This window comes from Triticum dicoccoides, chromosome 1A, assembly GCF_002162155.2.
Source record: "Triticum dicoccoides isolate Atlit2015 ecotype Zavitan chromosome 1A, WEW_v2.0, whole genome shotgun sequence".
NCBI lineage: Eukaryota > Viridiplantae > Streptophyta > Magnoliopsida > Poales > Poaceae > Triticum > Triticum dicoccoides.
Genome location: NC_041380.1, coordinates 563,693,607 through 563,711,077, shown reverse-complemented (window position 1 = coordinate 563,711,077; position 17,471 = coordinate 563,693,607). Strand labels below are relative to the sequence as shown.

The 17,471-nt window shown below is 42.2% G+C and overlaps 4 protein-coding genes across 5 annotated transcripts; 1 reads left to right on the top strand and 3 right to left on the bottom strand.

Moving 5' to 3' along the window:
- Window positions 1-562: 562 nt before the first annotated feature.
- LOC119290730 (65-kDa microtubule-associated protein 3-like) lies at window positions 563-4,774 on the top strand. The gene is made up of 13 exons (XM_037569368.1): window positions 563-708; window positions 791-879; window positions 996-1,202; window positions 1,829-2,068; window positions 2,162-2,371; window positions 2,448-2,603; window positions 2,685-2,844; window positions 2,993-3,144; window positions 3,236-3,323; window positions 3,407-3,480; window positions 3,571-3,645; window positions 3,727-3,964; window positions 4,060-4,774. Exons 2-13 carry the CDS (start codon window positions 817-819, stop codon window positions 4,428-4,430), a joined length of 2,034 nt encoding a protein of 677 aa, XP_037425265.1. The 5' UTR covers window positions 563-708; window positions 791-816; the 3' UTR covers window positions 4,431-4,774.
- An 842-nt stretch (window positions 4,775-5,616) lies between these two features.
- LOC119290721 (BTB/POZ and MATH domain-containing protein 2-like) lies at window positions 5,617-7,323 on the bottom strand. Its single transcript, XM_037569357.1, has 2 exons — window positions 7,202-7,323; window positions 5,617-7,117 (listed from the first exon to the last, which is right to left on the bottom strand). The coding sequence occupies exon 2, from the start codon at window positions 7,108-7,110 to the stop codon at window positions 5,896-5,898; it is 1,215 nt and encodes a 404-aa protein (XP_037425254.1). The 5' UTR covers window positions 7,111-7,117; window positions 7,202-7,323; the 3' UTR covers window positions 5,617-5,895.
- Window positions 7,324-9,623: 2,300 nt separating this feature from the next.
- LOC119290712 (BTB/POZ and MATH domain-containing protein 2-like) lies at window positions 9,624-11,298 on the bottom strand. Of its 2 annotated transcripts, none has more exons than XM_037569346.1 (2): window positions 11,191-11,298; window positions 9,624-11,115 (listed from the first exon to the last, which is right to left on the bottom strand). In XM_037569346.1, exon 2 carries the CDS (start codon window positions 11,073-11,075, stop codon window positions 9,876-9,878), a length of 1,200 nt encoding a protein of 399 aa, XP_037425243.1. In that variant the 5' UTR covers window positions 11,076-11,115; window positions 11,191-11,298; the 3' UTR covers window positions 9,624-9,875. The 2 variants fall into 2 exon arrangements, with proteins under 2 accessions (XP_037425243.1, XP_037425240.1); XM_037569343.1 differs by having other exon boundaries at window positions 9,624-11,094.
- Window positions 11,299-13,936: 2,638 nt separating this feature from the next.
- On the bottom strand, window positions 13,937-14,263 carry LOC119333452 (defensin-like protein). The gene is made up of 2 exons (XM_037606361.1): window positions 14,200-14,263; window positions 13,937-14,109 (listed from the first exon to the last, which is right to left on the bottom strand). The coding sequence occupies exons 1-2, from the start codon at window positions 14,261-14,263 to the stop codon at window positions 13,937-13,939; spliced, it is 237 nt and encodes a 78-aa protein (XP_037462258.1).
- Window positions 14,264-17,471: the final 3,208 nt, after the last annotated feature.

Below are 17,471 nucleotides of genomic sequence, written 5' to 3'. Positions count from 1 at the left end.
CCTCATTTAATCCAGTTAATCGATCGGTTTTTCGGTATATATGAAAAGACCAAAATTCAAAACAGTGTTGTATCAAAAACCAGATACCGTAAAAACCATAGAATTTGTTAGGTTCGATTTATTCTTGGCATGGATTTCGAGTTCAGTTTCAAAATGCACAGAGTGAGTGATTTGTTTTTAGGCAGTTTTTTTCTTTTCTTTTGAGAATGAGAATGGACAGAGTGATTGCTTTTTTTTTTTGAGAAAAGTGCGATTAGTAACAATGAGAATAGTTTTTTTTTTGAGAATTAATAGATTTTTTCTTCTTTTGAGAATGAGAATGTGCAGAGAGAAAAGAGGAGCTTGACCACTTGACATGAGTGGTTAGCTATGCCATCTTCTCAAAAACAAAGAAAAGAGGAGATTGACAAGGAGGCGAGCCCAAACTCAAACGTTGCCTTGCCCCAACGAAAGGGGAACGGGAGGCCCACGACGGGTCCTGACGCGAATTCGAAACGAGTGGGGACCACCAGCGCAGTTCCCTTCTTCCTCCCCGGAAATCCCGAAAACACAAACGCCAACCCCGTGTGCCCCGCAATCGCCTCCCTCCCCATTCCCAACCCATTTCAAATCAAACCTCTCCTCCGCCCCATCCCCACCCCAATCGCGCCGCCCTCTCCGGCGACACCTCCGCCCGCCTCCATCGCCCTCTCCCGCCGCCGCACACTGGTCAGTGAGCTCGTAATCACGGGGGCGGAAATTAAGCCGCGGCAGGCCCTAACTGATCCCCCTCGATTCGGTCCCCTCGCAGGCCGCGGCGCCCTCGCCGGGACCGGGATGAGCGGCGGCCAGCTCCTTCAGATGGAGACGGCGTGCGGCGCCCTCATGCGGGAGCTCCAGGTGCGTGCGCCCCCCGCCCCTTCGATTACGTACCGCGGTGGTGTGATTTTGCGGCGGGTGTGTGTGCGTGTATGCGTCATGATCGCTCGTGGTTGGTTGCGTGTGTGTGCGCGCAGGTCATCTGGGACGAGATCGGGGAGCAGGGCGCCGCCAGGGACACGATGCTGCTCGAGCTCCAGCAGGAGTGCCTCGACGCCTACCGGAGGAAGGTGGACCAGGCCAGCCGCTGCCGGGCCCAGCTGCGCCAGGCTATCGCCGACGCCCAGGCCGAGCTCGCCGCCGTCTGCTCCGCCATGGCCGAGCCGCCCGTCCTCGTCAGGCAGGTTGGTCACTGCTCGACCTGTTGTTTTCTCAAATGCCGCAAAGGAACTTGTGTTGATGAGACAAAAACTACTGTGCTAATTATGTGCAGTGTCCACTGTATAAATGAATTTCGGGCCCCTACAATTCTGTCGTCCAGTCGGTCTTAATTGCGTTAGGAACTTAATTCTGTGCCAGGACAGGCAGCAGATATCTGTTTTTTGTCACTTCTGTCATTTCGTTCATCTGATGAGAAAGCAGGATATTGAAATATGAATCCTCTTTCAAATAAATAAATAAATAAATAAATACACGAATTATTCCATAGATGGTTGCAAGTATGCCTAATTGTCAGCAATTAGTTGGCTGATGGGTCCATAATGGTAGCGATTCCAACCAATCCATGCAGAGGAAAACTAAGGCTCGTGTAAATTTGGTTGCAGTCGTACCATTCTGATTCCATCCGAACGAGGCAGCTGTGTTTATTAACTGTCCAATTTGACTGTAGAACACAGCTTCAGAATAATGATGTTGCGTATTCGCTCCACATATATTGTTAATGCAACTAATTTCAAATGCTTGATGCTTCCTATTGGGACTCCACCAATAATGAGTATTTTCCATTATATTTTTTCTTCATTCTACACAGAAAGGATGTGGCTTACGGGAGGAGCTAAATGCAATCGTCCCATATCTGGAAGAGATGAAGAAGAGAAAGGTCGAAAGATGGAATCAGATTCTTGATGTTATAGGCAAGATAAAGAAGATATCATCTGAGATCAGACCTGCAGATTTTGTCCCTTTTAAAGCACCTGTGGATCAATCTGATCTATCCTGCAGAAGGCTAGAAGAGTTAAGAATGGAGCTGCAGTCCCTAGAGAAAGAGAAGGTTCATATTCATGCCTTTTGCCCTTTGTAGCCACTGATTACATCTTCTATTTCTCACATATGCTAGTTCTGTTATTTTTAAAATATCCTGCAGAGTGAGCGGCTGAAGCAAGTAATGGATTACTTGAATACTTTGCATTCCTTATGTAAAGTACTTGCCGTTGACTTCAAACAAACAATATCTGATGTACACCCCAGTCTCGATGAGGATGGTGTACCAATGAACATAAGCAACACCACAATTGAGAGGTTGGCGTTGGCAATACAGAGACTACGGGAAACAAAAATTGAAAGGATGCAGAAGGTTAGCACCTTACAGTTCTAACCTAGAAAATCATCATATGACTGCTTTCGGCCCTTAACTCTGTTAGCTCTAACAGCTTCAAGACCTCTCGTCTACGATGCTCGAACTATGGAATCTTATGGATACGCCGATAGAAGAGCAACAGTCATTCCAGAATATAACATGCAATATTGCTGCATCAGAACCTGAAATAACAGAGGCCAATGCCCTTTCCATTGACGTCATGAACTTTGTGAGTCAATGTGTTGTTTGCAGAACTTGATTTAATTGTATTTCTTGGTTAGCTTAGTGGAGATGATATTCTTTGATGCAGGTAGAAGCTGAGGTACTGAGGCTTGAGCAACTGAAAGTCAGTAAAATGAAGGACTTAGTTCTTAAGAAGCAAACAGAATTAGAAGAGCATCGTCGACGGGCACATTTAGTTGGGGATGAACATTATGAAACTCAGTTCAATATCGAGGCCATTGAAGCAGGTATGTTTCTAGCTTTCTAACATGCTTTGGTGCATCTGGCAGAATAAGGATTTTTTTCCTGTAAATTTCTCTGCTGCAGCATTCAGATACAAACAGATGTGTTTGTTGATATCATTTATTAATGTTGTAATTTGTTGTTTCATTGCAGGTGCTATTGATCCCTCACTTCTTCTGGAACAAATCGAGGCATACATCGCTACAGTTAAAGAAGACGCTTTTAGCAGGAAGGATATTCTTGAGCGAGTTGAAAGGTGGCTAAATGCATGTGAGGAGGAAGCTTGGTTAGAGGATTACAGCAAAGTATGGTTGTGTTTGATGATTTGATCCAGGCTATATGACAAAATTTTCTATGTCAACTGCTACTAATTTCGCTATCTACATGTTATGTTAGGACGATAACCGATATAATGCTGGGAGGGGTGCACATATTATGCTTAAGAGAGCTGAAAAAGCCCGTGTTTTGGTTAACAAGATACCAGGTGAAAGACCCTTACTAACTACGTTTTTCTGCTTGTTATTTTTAAAATGCTACTGCTGATCGGTTCATTGTTGCATGAAGCAGGAATTGTAGACGTTCTTACAAATAAAGTAATAGCTTGGGAGAAAGAAAGGGGCACTGAGTTTACTTATGATGGTGTATGTATCCGTAATTTCACTGCTATTCTTGTGAGTAAACACAATATCTGTTTCTATACTGTCAAAGGTTCATGCCATTCAACATTTCAGGTTAGTCTTTTGTCGATGCTTGATGATTATAGGATAGTTCGTGAAGAAAAGGAGCAGGAAAAGAAGAGGCAAAGGGTATTCATATTTTGCTTAACTTTTTCTGCACTTGCATCTGTGTTCATCTGCGGATGGTATCTGATGGGTGAGCGATTGCAGGATCAGAAGAAGCTTGAGGATCAATTCAAAGCTGAGCAGGAGATGCTGTACGGATCAAAGCCGAGCCCTTCATCAAGGTCGAACAGCGGGACGAAGCTTACCAGAAACCCCTCGGCTGGTACAAACCGGAGGCTGTCTGTTGGCGGTGGGCCAGTGCGAACTCCAAAATCAGTGACACCTCAGTCAAGATCCGTCCGTTCAGCCAAGAAGACAGAAGATAGTGGCACTCTGTCCCCTGGCAAGTTCACTTAACCATAGCTGATGCAGTTGTTCAGTTTCTTTACTTTCAAATTAACAGACTATCTCTGATGAAAACAAAAAAAACGCTTTCAGGTAGTAGAAGCAAAGGCACTGCCAGTCCTCCGATCAAGAAGTTATCATTCAAGGCAAGTACTCTTGGTGAGACTGAAACCCCTCGTAAACCCTTCACGCAGATCGCACCCGGAAATAGCAACCCAGCGACGCCCGTGCGGTCTGCCTCCAATGGTACCGAAGGCGAGAACCGAACTCCCAAGATACTCGCAGCACCAACTCCCAAGACGCCGATGATGGTGACCTCTCCCATGCAAATGACCACAACGCCTGCTCTGACTGCTGCACCTGTCTGCGTCTCCAATGACAAGCCAGAGCTGTGTTTGCTAGAGAGCACCGAGTACTCCTTTGAAGAGAGGCGCCTTGCCTATCTCGCTGCGCACGCCGCTTGATTCTCGAGGAATGCCGGGGAATGCTGTGTAGGTAACTGAAAGTATGTCATCAGGCATGGCAGGGCCAATGTTGGGAGAGACGCTTGGCTAAGTTGATACAGGCACATATTTTTCTGATCAAAGTCACAACCATATGTCATGTTTCTGTTAGTTGGTAACAGATTTACATTGCTGCCTTCTGCTGTAGTTCCGCAGAAGATTTGTTTCGACAGGTCGACGGAGATGCTTAACTCTATGTATCCGCGTTGCTTGTGATATTAAACCTACACAACTCAACATAACATCGCTGGCAGCATTACATTTTTCATATAGCTGTGGCTGTGCGATAAACAGGCAACATGTTGCCTGATTGGCAGGTGAATGCAGAAACTAGTTTGCACAAGGTCGACTATCCTGCATACTAATTTGTAAGATGGATAATTGGTCAACCATTCAACCCCGCATGCACTTCTGCTCAAAGCTATTGTGCCAATCGCGCCAAGTTACAAGCGTCGAAAGCACCTAGTTTCCTCAATTGATTCCCTACCTATTTACTCTGACGATGAAAATTTACAAACAGGTGGAGTGATGATTCATATCCTCTGCTTTCATGCAAACTGGCATGAACATAAAGACAATAATGTGTTCACCACTAAATGTTTCGATTCTGATACCCAGCAAAGAACTGCTATGTATGCCCTGGAATTTGTAACAGGATCGAAGCAGCTAGGATATCAATTGATTCCCTACCTATCTAGGTTAGCACGAGCATAGCTCCAAATATAGCCCCTGTCTGCATGTGCACTGAAAACTTTCCCCATCTTTTCGTCAACGAAATTGACAGCACTCAACTGTGCTTCAAAACAAGTTTTCTTTTGAAAGAGCTTCAAAATAAGAACTGAAGTCATCTTTTTCGGGGTTTAGGGGCACACCTAAAAGATTGAACTTTTATAAGATCTTCGAGTTCCGACCTTCGTCTCCCATGGGGGCACAACTCAGGGAGAACAGCAAAGCATCCAGGAGAAGTTCCTTACTGTATCAAGATTTACATGTGCTTCTTGATAACCACTGGAAAAGGATTTTAACATGACAGGGAAGGCAGACAGCAAACAATATACGACACAACTAATGCATAGAGAAATATACGAGGATACAACGACTAGCTGGTGAACTTCGCACGTTGCTGCAACACAGATAAACATTGACACTTCTGATAAGAGAGTCACTACAGGTCGAAGGAACTTGCACATTACTGCAATGCAGATGAACACTGCTTCATTGCTCCTGAATTTACAGACCATCCATTCCATGACGAGACAAGTATGCCCATATGCTGGTTTTGTCTGATTCAGCATATAGGCAAATTACACGACGAGACAAAAGCAAGACATACAGACTACATTCTCTCTAGAGAATTCCATATATGCATAAGACTGACAAGAGAGTCACTACAGGTCTAAGGAACATGCGTACATCACGCAGAGTGTTACTTCTGGTTTGAAGCAAGTTTGGCAATGAGCTCGTTCAAAACAGAGGGGTAGGTCATAATTAACGGCTCCCAGCCATCAGTCGCCATTACTTTTTGCAAACACAAGGGAGATTGGACTTGGATAAACTTCAAGCACGCCTCCTTCAATCCGCGGCAGTGGAGCTGCTCAGCTAGAGTAAGAGTGGATGCCACTGAGGTCACACCTATGCGCTCAGACAATCGCTTTTCACAGATAAACCTGAGCCGTTGGAGATCATATCTGTCTGCAGCTACAAGCAAATCTTGTAGCCATTGCAGCTCCGTTTCATCCTCTGCTGCATCCTCTCCTTCTCCTTGTTCCGCAACTTCTGCCATTTCATCCTCTGCTGCTTCCTCTTCTTGTCCTTCTTCCACGGCCTCTCCTTCATCCTCCTCCATGTCGTCGTCCTCCAATAGAGGGAGTGAGTCCGTGTAGATGAAGCTAAGCAAAGCCTTGAACACTTTTGCTTCCATGTCTTTGATCTGGATGGCACTTGATGCAGCAGTGCCCTCCTTCATGGGGCCGAAGAATTGTGCCATGAATACTTTAGAACGGGCTGCAAGCACACATCGGTGTGCAGCGAACATCTCGCCGCTGACCTCGAATGTGACATCAGCACCCACCTTAGTCTGAAGGAGATTGTTTAAATGCTGGTCTATTTCAGACAGGAGCACCTTGTTGCGACCGGCATCCTGTGTGTCGCAGACCATGATGTCACACCGGACGGTGAAACAATCATCCATCAGATTCGCTGATTGTTCAAGGACATCTTTTCTCATGAACTTGCCGTAGCCCCGCAGACACTCGCCGCGGAAGCTGAGTGTCTCGGTTCCAGAAATGTACATCGGCTTGTGCTTCTCCGCCTCGTCGATGAAACTGAACTCGAACTTCGCCTTCACACGCTCTTTGGCATCGTCGTCGTCGTTGAGAAGGTTAACATATAGAGAAATGAAGTCGGCACAGCTCTTCTTCTGACCGTTAGGATAGTACTCGATGCACCACTCATGGCGTCCCACCATGAAAGGGCGAGAGCAGATGCTCATGCCGGTGGGTATCGCTCGCTTGGTCAGCGAGTAGTCCTGGACCACAAGCAGGTGGTACCCGCAGTCCGTGCTGGTGACGACGGGCGACTCGGTGGAAGGGCACAGCTCGCCGCCGGCCAGGACGGATACACCGGCGAACGTCGACGACATGGCGAATCTGCGAGCGGATCCATCGAAAATGTTGGCGTCCCAAAGTTCAGAGTTGACATGGCGAATCTGCGAGTGGATCGACATGGCAAACCTGGTCACGGAGTCGCCGTCGCTCAGCTCGCTGCGCCGCCCGCGCCGACGCCGTCGCTGCTCCTCGGAAACAGAGTATGCGCCGCCGGCTCGTCTGTGCGTGCGTGCGTCCTGAGCCTGCCTTTTTTTTAGGCAAGCCTGAGCCTGCCAAGAGTTAGGGTTTTCTTTAACTTACCACGTTGATTGGGCTTCTGTTTTAAGGCCTTCAGAGCCCACGAGCTGCAAGCCCATACATCATTCACAACACTGATTTGGGCGAACCGAAGCCTGAAACGAATCGGGCAGAAATCTGCAGATGCAAAAATATAATCCAGTTCATTCCAGAAAATATAAATATAATCCGGCTTTCATTTATGGAATGCTATATAGCATTTCACTTGAAAAATGCAGATGCAGCTCTTTTTTCTTTTCTTTTTTCAAAATTCACATTTTGAAGTTTCAATATTTTTTTGTAAAATTAATCACAGATGTTCAAATGGATGTATACTACATATGTGTAAAGTTTGACGATGACATACATTAACATGAGAGCTACACAAAAGGGACAAATCCGTGGGTTTTTACTTTTTAATAATGAACAATGAACAAAAAGATAAACTTGTGATTTGAAAATGGTGAACATGCACACATTGTTCGATATTAAGAACCCACGAATTTGTCTCTTTTGTGTAGCTCACATGTCAATGAATCTCATCGTGAAAAAATTATACACTTATAAACACATCCATATGAATATGATGACATTTCCATTTTTTGAGGACCAGAAATACACTTTTTGAATTTTCCCAAAAAAAGACCTCCATGGAGCCTATGCTCCAAAATGCCTCGCTCGTTTGACTTGCCCCAAAGAAACTAAAGAATTTGACTGGCCTTTGTTTTATCTTTGTAAATCAATTAAAAAGTATCCACGTTGTATTTACCGAGAGCGACAAATGATCTATGCCTTCCGTTTTCCTAAGAGATCTAGATACCTTCATTTTTCGGGAACACATATCAAATCAATTAATGGCTAAATTTAGTCTCACTATAATGGAATTGCGGTCGTCACATTTATGGGGCCTTGATGAATGAATTTGATTTCATTTTAAAACCACTGATAATTATATCAAAGTTAGATTCAAAATCCCCACGGGGAAAACCGTGACGTAATTTTCTTTCTACTCCCTTCGTCCTTTTCGTAAGGTGTATTTTCTTGGTAACACACGCAATCGAGCAGAACTTGAGACAAAAATACCCTTGAATAATCCCTTAGAAGTATATTTTCAAACAGAAATGCATGTTGCATGCCCTTCCGTCGGGAAACAAATGATTTTGTGGTCTGCATCCAGCTAATAGCACGCAGTACAGTTAGGCTACTCGTAGTGTATGATACCACTTCGTAGTGCATAGTATAAGATGTTAACATCTTAGATAACCTTATTCGAGGCCTGTGTGGTCTGCCTCCAACGGCACTGAAGACGGGAACTTAACTCCCAAGATACTCTGGCATGGCAGGTTGTCTCTTAATTTTTTTATTTTTATTTTTTGCGTAAAATGGCAGGTTGTCTCTTGTGAGAGACACATGGCTAAGTCGATACAAGAAGTAATTTTCTGATTGAGTGACAGCCATATATTTTGTTTCTCATGGTTGAAAACAGAATTATATTGGTGCCTTCTGCTGTAGATGTCTAGCAAGTCAGGGTATGCCATACCTGCACATAAGATTTCTTTCTACTGTTTTACAGGTCGACCGACGCGCTAAACTATATATCGTTGTTGCGTGCGAGACGAGCTCTACGCAATCGAACATAACATTGCTGGCAGCATTTGAATTTTCATGTAGTAGTAGCTGTGATAAACCAAAAGATAAGCAGGCAACATGTTGCCTGATTGCCAGGTGCATGCAGAAACCAATATGCACTAAAGGTTGACCTACCTTGCACACTAATTTGTAACATGAATTTCAACCCCACATACATCTCTGCGGAAATCCGCCGCGCCAAGAGCAACAAGTTACAAGCGGTCAAAACGCACTAGTTTCCTCAAGTTAAAATAGGCCACGGACACTTTCACATATTTTCTTTGCTGATAATTTACAAATAGGTAGAGTGATGATTCATATCCCCTGCTTTCTTGCAAACTGACATCAATATATAGACAACGATGTGCACTGGGAGTTCTCCCCATTTTTTAAACACCGAAGCTGACAGCAACCATTCGTGCTTCAAAACGCACCTCAACGGAAACCATCATTCGGGCTACAGGGGCACAACTACAACATTGAACTTTTGCAAAATCTTTCTGCCCACCCGAGGAGAACGGCAAATCACCCAGGAGAAGGTTCCTGAGTGCCGGAGCAAGATTTACATGTTTTCCCTGATAACAACTGGAAAAAGATATTTACATGACAGGGAAGGCACAAAGGAAACAACATGCAACACAACTAAAACACATAGAAATATAGTAGGATAAAACGACTAGCACATTGCTGCAATGCAGATCAGCATTGATGCTTACACCTGAATTTACAGACCATGAGGAGACAGTTTGCCCATATGTTGGATTTGCCCGATTCAGCAGATAGGCAAATTAAATGATGAGACAAAAGCAAGAGAGACATACTACGATCTCTAGAGAATCCCATATATGCACAAGTGTCATTACCGATCCAAGGAACATGTATACCATATGAAGTGTTACTTCTGGTTCAAAGCAAACATGGCAAAGAGCTCGTTCAAAACAAAGGGATAGGTTGTAATTAAGTGCTCCCAGCCATCGGTCGCCATTACTATTTGCAAACACGATGGAGATTGGGCTTGGATAAACTTCAAGCATGCCGCCTTCAATGGGCGGCAGTGGTGCTGCTCAGCTAGAGCAAGAGTAGACGCGACCGAGCTCACACCTATGCGCAAGGACAACTGCCTTTCACAGATAAACCTGAGCCGTTGGAGATCATATCTGTCTGCGGCTACAAGCAAGCCTTGCAGCCATTGCACAGTCTCTGGTGGTTTCTCTCTTTGTCCTTGTTCCGCAACTTCTGACATTTCATCCTCTGTTGCTTCCTCTTCTTGTCCTTCTTCCACAGCAGCTGCTTCGTCTTCCTCCATCTTGTCATCCTCCATCTTAGGGAGTGAGTCTGTGTAGATGAAGCTAAGCAGAGCCCTGAACACTTTTGCTTCCATGTCTTTGATCTGTATGACACAGGATGTAGTAGTGCCCTCCTTCATGGGGCCAGAGAGTTGTGCTATGAAGACTTTAGACCGGGCTGCAAGCACACATCGGTGCGCAGCGAACATCTCGCCGCTGACCTCGAATGTCACATCAGCACCCACCTTAGTTTGAAGGAGATTGTTCAAATGTTGGTCTATTTCAGACATGAGCACCTTATCGCCACCGGCATCCTTGGAGCTGAACAACATGATGTCACATCGGATGGTGAAACAATCATTCATTAGATGCGATGATTGTTCAAGGACATCTTTTTCCATGAACATGTTGTAGCCCAGCATGGACTCAGAGTGGAAATTGAATGCTTCAGTTTCCGAAATGTACATTGGCTTGTGCTTCTCCGCCTCGTCGATGAAACTGACATTGAACTTCCCCTTCACAGGCTCTTCAGCGTCGTCATCGAGAAGGTTAACAAATAGAGAAATGAAGTTAGCACAACTCTCCGTGTAGCCGTTAGGAAAGTAGTCGATGCACCATTTATGGCCTCCTACCATGAAAGGACGAGAGCTGATCCACTCGCCGGTGGGAGTGGCTTGCTTGGTGCGCGAGTAGTCTTGGACCACAAGCAGGTGGTACCCCCAGTCCGTGCTGGTGAGGAAGGACGATGCTGTGGAAGGGCTCAGCTTGCCGCCGGCCACGACGGATACACCGGCGAACGTCGACGACATGGCGAATCTGCGAGTGGATCTGTCGAAAATGTTGGCATCCCTACCGCAAAAAATTAAGAAGGAAATGTTGACATCCCAGGGTTCAGAGTTGAGATGGACGAGCTGAGGGGCAAACCTGGCCCCGGACTCGCCGTTGCTCCGCTCGCTGCGTCGCCCCGCCGACGACGTCGCTTCTCCCCGGAGACAGAGTATGCGCCGCCGGGTCGACGGTGCGTGCGGCCCGGGCCTGCCTAGAGTTAGGGTTTTCTGCAAGTTACCACCTCTGTTTGGGCTTTTGTCTTAAGGGCCCTCACAGCTGCAAGCCCATACGTCGTTCACAGCACTGTCTTTGGGCAAAAAGAAAAAAAAACACTCTGAACAACCACTAAAAAAAAGCTACTCTGAAACAAATCGGCTGAAATTTGCAGGATGCAAAAATTATAATCCAGTTTGCATTTATGAAATGCTAAATAGAATTTGACTTCGAAAATTCAGATGGCTCGTTTTTTTCCTAAAAAAACAATCAATATTCACATTTTGAAGTTAAGAAATAATCACACATGTTCATATGGATGTGTACCACATATGTGTAAAGTTGGACGATGATAGTTACACAAAAAGGAAATTTCATGGGTTTTTACTAGTGAACAACAGATAAATACATGATTTTAAAAAGGTGAGTGTGCATTCATTGTTCATTAAAAAAACATGAATTTGTCTTTTTATGTAGCTCACATGATATTATATTTCATAGTGAAACTTTACACACTTATAGAATACATTCTTATGAACATGTAGATTTTTTCCAAAATATTTTGAGCCTTTGAAATACACTTTCTGAATTTTCAAAAAGATGAGCTCCAAAATGCCTCACTCGTTTGACTTCCCCCAAAGAAACAACATAATTTGACTAACCTTTTTATCTTTATATAAATCAATTAATAAATATCCACCTTGTATTTATAGAAATCGACAACCAATCTTTGCCTTCCATTTTCCTAAGAGGTCAAGATACCTTCATCGTGTGCCTTCCAAAAGACATCATTTCCCGGAACACATATCAAATCCATTAATGGCTCCCCGCAAAAAAAAATCCATTAATGGCTAATTTTAGCCTCATTGTAATGAAATTGTGATCGTCGTATTTATCATGCCTTGATGAATGAATTTTGATTTCATTTTAAAGCCACTAATAGTACATTAGTATCTGAGATGACCTTATTTATTGTTTTGCATGACACATAGTAGTAATTCTTTTCATTAAGATATGGTATCATTCTATTATACTAGCTTTCAGCCTTGATTCTCGTGTGAGGTTGTTCGTACATGAGGGTGGAGGCATAGAAACGATAACATGAGATTAAAAGAAATACACCTCAACTTGCAAAATTTTAGTAAAATTGAATTAAAAGTAAATACACCATATATAAGGTAACGAAGGGAGTATTTCACAACACCCAGCTGCCAACTCTGAGTGTAAGTGGCAGCTCCAACAATTTATAGCACGTATAAATGAATCTACGCTAGACAAAGAAATATATTTCGTCAGCGAATGTGATGTCCTAAGCCCGAGCTCATGTGAGCGCAGGTGACCAGTAATTTTTTTTTCCAAAATACTGATTTTTTTGTGTGTGAAACATTGACAAAATGTTTGTTGGATCGCAAATTTCATCATGAAACAAAAACAAAATCGATGCTCCAAAGTACATTTGAAAATAACATTTTGTCGCATTGATTTTGTTTCTTTTGCCATGATTTCCACGAATGTAATATGGCGATGGAATTTTGCAAACCTATAAACATTTTGTCAAATCGTCCTCGTATATATTTTGTCAAACCTACAGCTACCAAAAAAATTCAGAATTTTTGAATTTTTCCATTCTTTTTGTTCAACCGAGCTCACATGAGCTCGGGATTAGAACAACCACGTCCTTTTAGTCAGATCCTATATTATCGTCCTCATATATCTATATATCCGGACAGACAGCCCGAACAGTGTGTGAAGCCTCTTAAACCGAGTCCCCAAAATCCTCCGTTTGTCATGGTTGTCCGCAAATCCACAAACCCAGCCTTTTTTTTTGATGAATAAATTGGCTTCACTCCACAGACCCAGCCATGTGTGAAAGAAACTGAGGTGTCCGGATATATAGTCCGTCGGACCGGCTCATCTTTGACCTTTTTTTCTTTCTTTCCTCTCACTAATGAAGAGCGGACCACCCTATCATTCATGTGCTTGTTTTAAACAATTTGAAAATGGATTGAGAGATATTGTTCTGTACCTAGACAAATGATGCCGTCGGTCATCATCCTTTTCGAAAAAAACTAGACAAGTAAAGGGTCTAAAGTGGACACGCTGTACAATGTGTTCCGGGGACAAATGACCGTTGTGATTGGAGACGTTTAATCCATGCGTGCATAAGCACCCAATATCATTAGGATAACCAATCAATTACAACGTACATGTGGCTAGGAGAAGGATGGCCAGGGAAACCGCCATTGCGTTTGTTCTGAAGGGTTAAGATGCTAGTATATGTTTGTTTTGTGTCGCCCCAACGTTACCCACTTGTCGGCCATTTGCTAAGCAGTTTTGGATGCTTGGCATGTCAATTTGATTGCCCGCCGTATACTCCTGTATGTTCTGAAGGATAAACCTTTGACAAACGATTACTCTCTTTTAGTATAATCTTTGTTGAGAGAAATCTCTCTTAGTACATAGCTTGCGATACAAAATAATCTCAGAACTGGAACCACTAAGTTTAGGCCACATTCGTGTGAACCTTCGAACAAAAAATCCATGGTCAAAAAGGAAAGAACAAACTAGAGTAGCACAGAACTGTAATCCCCTTTTTATTCTACTCGTGTGTTCTTCACGCACTAGTTAGCTAGCAATTCTTGCTGCACGTGCAGCGGTAGGCTCCGCTGCCGGTGCAGTCGCCGGAGTCGTAGCCCTCGTTCCGGCACGTGATGGCGCACTCATCCGGGTCGAAGCACGCCCCGGTGCACTTCTTGCACCGCGCGTGCTCGCACGCCATGGCCTCCCGCACAGGCCCCATCTCTGCGCGTACACATCAAGAACAATCAGTCTCAGGTTAGGTTTGAAGTTAATTACTAGCCCGCCCATCAGGACAAACAAGCAATCAATTACCTGTGGCCAGGAGGAGAAGCAGGAGGAGGACGGCGGCCGGGAAAAGCTTCGACGAAACCGCCATTGTTGCAAGAGTTCTTCTTCTCGAGGAGTAAGAGAGAATGTAGGAAGCTGTGTTTGCAGATGACATGAGGGAGATGGGGGTAGGCTTCTTATATTGTCGAAGGTGAAGACGTGCATAGGAATGATTTGATTGGATTTGTAGTGGCATGAATCTCGAGACTTGATTGCTGGAATCAACGCGCGTTCATTAAAATGGATTGGCTGCCTAAAGCCATGGCTAATAATAGGGCAACCTGCATGATGACTATATCTTGCTGCCTTGGATGATAGTATTTTGTCATGGGTATACAAGGTAATAACAGTTTAGAGAGAGAGAGAGAGAGAGAAGGGTGAGTGTCTGCATGCATATAATATTCTCTCTCTTCAAAATGAAGACTAGCATTTTATTTCATTGTGATAGTTAGAATAGTTGATAACTTTTGAAATAATTTTTTGTCTTTGAAACTTTTTATAGATTTGAATTGCTCATGCCATGAACTTTAAAATAAGGCCAATATTGGATATATTTCAACTAATTTTATTTAACCGATTTCAAGAAAACATATTTCACTCAACGAAAAGAAACATATTTCACTCATTTCACTAGTTTTAGAAAACACACTACACTCGTTACAAAAGATAGATTTCACTCATTTTAGAAAACACATTACACTCAATTAAATAGGATACATTTCACTCATTTCAGAAAACACATTACACCCACTCAATTGAAATACATATTTCGTACGTTTCAAAAAACTGATTTCACTTGTTACAAAAGATATATTTTACTCGTTTCGCTAGTTTCATAAAACACATTACACTCATTTGCAAAAGATATATTTCACTCATTTCAGAAAATACATTACAGTTATTTAAACAAATTATCAGTTAAAAAACCATTTCACTCGTTTCCAAAATAGATTTCACACATTTCAGAAAACACATTACTCTCATTTGCAATACTAATCTCACTGCAAATTTACGAAATATATTGAAATGCATTCCGCTTATAAAAAATATCATTTTCAAACACTGAAAAATTAGTTTCACAGCAAAAATTGGTTTTATTTCACTTTTATTCAAATAACTTATTTCACTCATTTTAGAAAACACACTGCACTCATTTGCAAAATATAGATTTCACCCATTTCACTAGTTTCAGAAAACACATTGCAGTCATTTTGAGAAAACGTATTACTCCTTTCACTAGTTTCCAAAATAAGTATTTCACAAATTTGAAACAACACATTTCACCGATTTGGAAAATTGATTTAACTCATTATAAAATATATCTCAAAAAATCATTTCACTTCATATTTATGGAAAAAATATTGGAACATATTTCACTCAGCAGAAATATCAGTTTCACACATTGAAAGAGCCATTTCACACCAAAAAGATATATTTCACTTTTCTCAAATAACTCATTTCAGAAAACACATTATAGTCGCTCAACTGAAATACTATATTTCACTTGTTTCAAAAAACTGATTACACTCATTACAAAAGATAGATTTCACTAGTTTCAGAAAAACACATCACAATTACTCCATTGAAGAAACAGTTTCACAAGCTGGAATATGAAACTCACAAAGAAAACTATATTCGGGAAAGTGGTTTCAATCATTTCAATAACCGATTTCAATCATTTCTAAAATTGTAATTTGAAATGAGTGAAATTAATATTTTATATGATTGAAATAGTAAAAATTAAACTAGTTTAAATATACTCAAGATTGGCATTCTAAAGATCTTATGTTCAAGAATTTGAATATATGAAAATTTTAAATAATAGAACAATGCTGTAAAAAATATTGGCCATCTAAAAATGTAAACAAAAATAAAATGCATGGATTTGTTTGAGAGAGAGGAGATGCTGCATGCATGCGTACATTCCACTACAAAAAGTACTGCTTCTCCTCACATGGACATATACAAAATATTAAGGACGCTGACAACTGCCACACGTGTGGTATATTCGACATGTGCCCACACATCGTGTATGGTGTGAGCAGGAGGCACTGGTGGAAAAACAGGCTTCCGTCCAGCCCCATAAGTCGCGAAGCTGTAGGAACCGCGACTAATGGGACCTTTAGTCGCGGTTCTGGAGGTGAACCGCGACCAAAGGCCTGGGCCCAGGGCGCTCGGTGGCCAGCTGGCGCACGTGAGGGTCTTTAGTCGCGGTTGGCCAGGACAACCGCGACTAAAGGCCTTCGGGCACCTTTAGTCACGGTTTGCCAGGCCAACCGCAACTAAAGCCCCTCCCCTATATATACCCATCCAGCAGCCAACACTTAGCCATTTGGAGCCATTCTCTTCACAAGTGGGTGTAGGTTTGCTTTTGGTTCCTCTTATGCACATAAGGTGTTTGATGAATTGAATTAGTTTTATTTTTCTGAATTTTTTGATATATTATTTGTATTTTTAACATTTTGAATTGAATTAGTTTTATTTTTCTGAATTTTTTGATATATTATTTGTATTTTTAACATTTTGAATTGAATTAGTTTTATTTTTCTTAATTTTTTGATATATTATTTGTATTTTTAGAATTTTGAATTGAATTAGTTTTATTTTTCTGAATTTTTTGATATATTATTTGTATTTTTAGAATTTTGAATTGAATTAGTTTTATTTTTCTGAATTTTTTGATATATTATTTGTATTTTTAACATTTTGAATTGAATTAGTTTTTTTTTCTGAATTTTTTGATATATTATTTGTATTTTTAACATATTGAATTGAATTAGTTCTATTTTTCTTAATTTTTTGATATATTATTTGTATTTTTAACATATTGAATTGAATTAGTTTTATTTTTCTTAATTTTTTGATATATTATTTGTATTTTTAGAATTTTGAATTGAATTAGTTTTATTTTTCTGAATTTTTTGATATATTATTTGTATTTTTAAGATTTTGAAAAAGAAAAAGTATTTGGAAAATACCTTTAGTCGCGGTTGGCGTGCCCAACCGCGACTAAAGGTGGTTGCGCGCGGGAACGAAAAACCCGCCAAAAAAGTCCTTTAGTCGCGGGTCGCCTCCCCAACCGCGACTAAAGGTTACCCTTTAGTCGCGGGTCGCCTCCCCAACCGCGACTAAAGGGGGAGGCTATAAATACAACCGCCCGACCTGTCGCCTCCATTTCTCCGCTCGTTCTCTGCCGCGCCGAAGGCCTGCCGCCCTCGCCCTCGACGCCGCCCGCCGTCGACCTCGCCCACGACGCC

What these genes read in the sequence shown, in the direction of transcription:
- LOC119290730 (XM_037569368.1), top strand. Translation starts at nt 817, where the DNA reads ATGAGCGGCGGCCAGCTCCTTCAGATGGAGACGGCGTGCGGCGCCCTC. An exon ending in CCCTCATGCGGGAGCTCCAG is followed by an intron (nt 880 to 995) that starts GTGCGTGCGCCC and finishes GTGTGCGCGCAG; the next exon opens with GTCATCTGGGACGAGATCGG. An exon ending in TAGTGGCACTCTGTCCCCTG is followed by an intron (nt 3,965 to 4,059) that starts GCAAGTTCACTT and finishes AAACGCTTTCAG; the next exon opens with GTAGTAGAAGCAAAGGCACT.
- LOC119290721 (XM_037569357.1), bottom strand. Translation starts at nt 7,110, where the DNA reads ATGTCGTCGACGTTCGCCGGTGTATCCGTCCTGGCCGGCGGCGAGCTG.
- LOC119290712 (XM_037569346.1), bottom strand. Translation starts at nt 11,075, where the DNA reads ATGTCGTCGACGTTCGCCGGTGTATCCGTCGTGGCCGGCGGCAAGCTG.
- LOC119333452 (XM_037606361.1), bottom strand. Translation starts at nt 14,263, where the DNA reads ATGGCGGTTTCGTCGAAGCTTTTCCCGGCCGCCGTCCTCCTCCTGCTT. An exon ending in GCTTCTCCTCCTGGCCACAG is followed by an intron (nt 14,110 to 14,199) that starts GTAATTGATTGC and finishes GTGTACGCGCAG; the next exon opens with AGATGGGGCCTGTGCGGGAG.